At 59.8% G+C, this 5,034-nt stretch overlaps 1 protein-coding gene across 1 annotated transcript in view; it reads right to left on the reverse strand.

The window, feature by feature from the left end:
• The window catches only part of PHLDB1 (pleckstrin homology like domain family B member 1), a 41,204-nt gene that overhangs the window by 19,784 nt on the left and 16,386 nt on the right, over positions 1-5,034 (reverse strand). Inside the window, 2 exon segments of the mRNA XM_015560637.1 lie at positions 1,830-1,985; positions 4,890-5,027. Coding sequence (XP_015416123.1) covers positions 1,830-1,985; positions 4,890-5,027 — 294 coding nt within the window.

Genomic DNA, 5,034 nt, shown 5'->3' on the forward strand with positions numbered 1-5,034 from the left:
CAACTCCCTCTCTGAGATCCCAGCTGGCTGAAAGCAGGTTTCTGGGGTTTTGTTTAGCTTCTATATTTGTAACGATGTTTCAAACTGCAAGCTCAGAGGCCGGCAGCGGCAGGCGGGGAACGGTGGGAGTCCTCCGTCACTGAAGCAAGCAAGCCTCATGTTCACGTCCAGCTGCCTGGCTGCTGGCCACCAACTTGGCTGGCAGTTAATTTGCATATCACCCTGATTAGCCAATGGGAAGGGTAGCGGTCGTACGCTAATTACCATGTTTCTCTTTTATTAGATAGGATTATTATATAACTGTCCATACAAACATCTGTAAACCTACTTTTGCCCAACTCTGTATATAAATAGAGTAAGAGGCCCTAGCAGGTTTGCCTCAGTGGATACAGTGTCGGCCTGTGGACTGAAGAGTACCAGGTTTGATTCCAGTCAAGGGCATTGCCCAGGTTGCAAGCTCAATTCCCAGTAGGGGGCATGCAGGAGGCAGATGATTAATGATTCTCTCTCATCATTGATGTTTCTCTCTCCCTCTCTCTTCCTCTCTGAAATCAATAAAAATATTTTTTAAAAATAAAACGGGTGAGAGTACTGGACTGAGACCACCCTACGCTAAGGTCGGAATGAGCTAACACGAGGTCTTTTCACACACCCGTGGGCTTGGGAAGTGAGAACTGTTTTCCTGCCTTTCACCTGCCTCACCTTGGAAGCGGGTGCAGTTGTAAGGCAGAGCAGCGTGGGAGAGAAGCAAGGGAAATGAACGCCGGGGGAAGGCCGGCGGCTCCCCACTCACCACCAAACCCAGGCTAGCTGTCGAGTCCCAACTCACCACTTTTCGACACCCCTCCCATTCTCACTGTCCTCCCATCCCACCCACTCATCCCAGCCAGGAGAACTGCACACACATGTGCGTGTGCACAGGCATGCAAGGCTCAGCCACAGGCTTGGAAGCCCCCCAGCCATCTTCCCATTCTCCTCCCTGACGTCTTCCGAACCTTGGCTTACCACGAGCCTCCTCCCAACTTCACGCACTCCCCACCCTCACGCACACATTCCCCCCACCGCCCCTGAGATCAGAAGTGATCACAGCCCCTGGAGCGCGGGGACAAGCCGGATGCCAGGGCCAATCCCCCTGCTGTTGGGCTCAGTGAGCCAGGGCTGAGCCAAACTGGGCCCAGGGTGCCCTCTCCAGGACCTCGGGCGGGGCCTCACACCCAGCTCGCAGTCAGCACTCCCATCAGAGGGCTCTCCCGGCAGGAGGAGCCAGAGGCTCAGCCTGCTCCCACCTGCATCTCCTTCCCTCTCCCTGCCCGCAGCGCCCTGCCCAGAAGGGAAGCCCATCGACCTTCCACACACGAGTCCGAGTCTGGGCTTCACAACCATAGCTACTGCCCAGCGGGTGTAGCTCCAACCCAGGAACAAGAGGCCGCTGGTTTGATTCCTGATCAGGGCACACGCCCAGGTTGTGGGCTTGATCCCTAGTGGGTGTGTGCAGCAGGCAGCCAATCAATGATTCTCTCTCATCATTGATGTTTTTCTCTCTCTCCCTCTCCCTTCCTCTCAGAAATGAATAAAATATGTATTAAAAAAACCTACACTAGCTACAGTTCGCTGAGAGCTTACTGTGACCATGTCCTACACTGTCGTCACAGCACCTTGGTGTAATTCTCACCACAGCCTATTATTCTCCTGTGATGATGAAAACCGAGGCTCAGAGGATGAAGTTAACATCCATAAGGCCATCAACTGGGATTCAAGCCCAGGTCGCCGGCCTCTAGCCCCCCCAGCGCTGTGCACCACCCCCGCAGGAGGCGGCGGGGCGGGCCCACCTTCCTCCGGGCGACGCTGCGCAGCAGCTCGGCCTGGCTCCGGAGCAGCCCCTGGCCGGCCAGCTCCCGCTCCTCCTCCGCGCGGCTCTGCTGCTCCAGCTGCTGGAACTCCAGGTCCTCAAAGAGCTTCGTCTCCGTCTCCAGGGCCTCCGCCTCCTGGAACGACAGTGACGCGGGGGGTTGGGGGGTGCCTGAAATCCCACTCGAGTTTGGGGGGCTGGACCCGGGGAAACTGGGAAAAGGCTCTGCCCCTTCCACCCCCCTTTCCTGGGCTTGGCTAGGCCCCTTCACAGGCATCACCACCTGGAACCGCGGAAGGAGAGAGAGCCCCCCATCCTCCGGTCCCCTCCAAACCAAAGCACCGACCCTGGCGTCCTGGCAGGTACCGCAGGGCCCAGGTGGTCCTGTCCCACGCTCTCCTCTCTTCCGGGCAGGGGCCCTCGGGGCCAGGGAGGGGGCTGATGACACTGACCCTTCTCAGCTGCTCCTGCAACTGCTCCCGCACTGACTCGGGGCAGTTATCGAGCTGCCTCTGGAGCTGCGCGCAGAGCGCCTGGCGGGCCTCCAGGTGCCGGCGTCCCGCGGCCAGCTCCGCCCTCTCCTGGTCGCGGGCGGGCAGGGGAGAAAGAACACACACTCCTCAACTCCGCGCAGCAGCAGGGCGAGGGGGTGGGCGGGAGAGGAGAGAAAACAGGACTAGTAACAGCAGAGAATAACCAGGGGAGGAGAGAGAAAGAGCAGAGGAGACAGGAGGGAAAGGGGGAGACGGGGAGGAGCAGGAGCTGAGGCGGAAGGCTGGGCCCGGGCAGAAATTTTGGTCTCTCCAAGTCCCTTCAACTAGACACGTGGGGTAGGGCCTAAGGAAAAGCCCTATGCCCTAGCTGGTGTGGCTCAGTGGATAGAGCGTCAGCCTGCGGACTGAAGGGTCCCGGCTTCAAATCCCAGTCAGGGCACATGCCCGGGTTGTGGGCTCCTCCCCAGTGTGGGGCGTGCAGGAGGCAGCCCATCCATGATTCTCTCTCATTATGGATGTTTCTCTCTCTCTCCCTCTCCCTTCCTCTCTGAAATCGATAAAAACATATTAAGAAAAAAAAGATAGAAAAAGCCTTCTGCTTTCTCTCCAAACCAGTCAAGGCCAAAGGTGGCTCCACAGCCCAAATGGAGCTTCTAGCTCAGTGGTTCTCAACCTTCCTGACGCCACGACCCTTTAATACAGTTCCTCATGTTGTGGGGACCCCCAACCATAAAATTATTTCCGTTGCTACTTCATAACTGTAACAGCGGTGAGCAGCAAAGGGGACCCAGCCCAACCCCGTGGCCTCCTCCCTCCTGCCCGGGGTGGGGTGGGTGCTGGCACCACAGGCTGAACTTCAGCAGGCTGAGGGCTGCAATTAGTTCAGGAGTTGCCATGGTAACCGGTGCCCCAGCCGTGGAGACAGAGAGGAGGTGGGTGGCTCTGTCTGGGGCGAGATGACACCCCTGAGGGCAGGGCAGGACGGGAGGCGCTGGTGAGTCACCTCCGAAGGACAGGCTGGCAGGGGAGAAACTGACTACTGATCCCAAAGCGAGAGTGGGGCCTCACATAAGGGGCTCTGAGGCCAAGGCAGGCCTCCGGGCCACACCGGGTACAGGAGCAATGTGGCTGGGCGGCTCCTTCTGGGCCGGTGAGCTTCCCCGGGAATGAGACCCACGCTGAGCCCGGCCCGACCCCCTGTCATCCACCTCCCTCCTGGTCAGTTCAGTTGGGGTCCAAGCACCTCCCCATCCTTGGACTCGACCTTTACAGCACCCTGTGTTCTGGACAACTCGGGGCAGGAAGGGAGAGGCCCCCATTCCCACCCTCTGCCTGAAGGTCTGCATTTGGGGAGTCCCCAAGGGAGCTCCACAGCCAGGCCACACCACTGGCCTCCTGACCCCCGGCTTGGAGGAAGGTGGGCAGGCTCGGGGCAGCAGGCCTCCCTCACCGTCTGCAGGGGCAGCACCAGCCTTCCGAAGGGCAGGGCTCTGCAGGCTGAGGGGCCTCATCAAGCATTCCCCCAACCTTGCCCCCTCCTGCCGGTGCCCATGGAGTCAGGTTGAGCTGTGCCCCTTGCCCATTCTTTTCTGATCGAAACCCTGGGGTCCACACCCAGAAAGGAAGAAGGCAGCGTTAGAGGGGAGAGGCCCAAAGCCCGTGGAGTTAGTGCAGAAGTGGCATGGCTCATAGCTCTTCCCCGCCCGGGTGGCACTGGGGTTAGGGGCATGCACAGAGCCCAGGACGTGACTGGTACAGTGGAGGGAGGGGGGGACGGGACATGTTAGTGCAGGCCTGTTTGGTAAGCATAGAGTTAATTTGGCACAGAATTTGGGAGTGTGGTTTTGGGGCCTAGAGCCAAAATTCAAAAAGGGGAGGTGGTTGTCAAAGAATTTGTAAGAGCTTCCAAATTGAGGGGGAGGAGAAAGACACTCTCAAAAAAATGCAGGAGAAGATGAGTTCTTAGAAAAACACTGTCAGTCCAAAAATAAATGGCCCCTCTCCACTTGAGAGCTTTTGGCACATTGTAGGCCATCCTGGGTGTGGCTGGCACGGCCCCTTGGGGACGGGATGGTCCCTGCAGGCTGGCACTAAACCTGAGAGGGGCAGGGCCGCAGCTGTAGATCCTGGAGGCTCAGGGAGCAGAGACCTGAGGGCTCTCTCCCGGAGACCACCGCCTGCGCACCCACACGCACCGAGGCGCGCGTGGGGGACCCCAGCCTGCATCGCCCCCAGCACCAGGCCCTCGGCTGTGCTCACCGTCCCGAAGGAGTTGGGTACTTCCTAGCAGGGCCCAGAATGGCAGGCACCCGGGACAGCAGAGACCCCGCCAGAGGAGACCCCAGACCGAGTAACCAGCCCAGCTCGCGGGGACCTCCGAACTGCTACCTTCCACGGAGGACAAGGCCCCTCCCCAAAGCGACACAGAGGCCACCTGGTGGGCAGGTTAGAGGATGAAGTAAGGGGCGAGGGCCCCCCCTTCCCCCACCAGGCATTTCTCCTCTCCCAGGCCCAGTCCGGCCCCGAGCCCGGCCAGGTGTGGTTACCTTGTCCCGCTCCTTCTGGACGCCCGTCTCCAAGGCCAGCAGCTTCTCCTGCAGCTGGTCCGCCGCCCTCTGCTCCTGCTGCAGCAGCGCCCGCTCGGCCTCCCTCTCGCCCTGCAGCAGCGCCCGCTCCATCTCGGCCTGGGAG

The sequence above is a fragment of the Myotis davidii genome, unplaced genomic scaffold, assembly GCF_000327345.1.
Source record: "Myotis davidii unplaced genomic scaffold, ASM32734v1 scaffold355, whole genome shotgun sequence".
NCBI classification, from domain to species: domain Eukaryota; kingdom Metazoa; phylum Chordata; class Mammalia; order Chiroptera; family Vespertilionidae; genus Myotis; species Myotis davidii.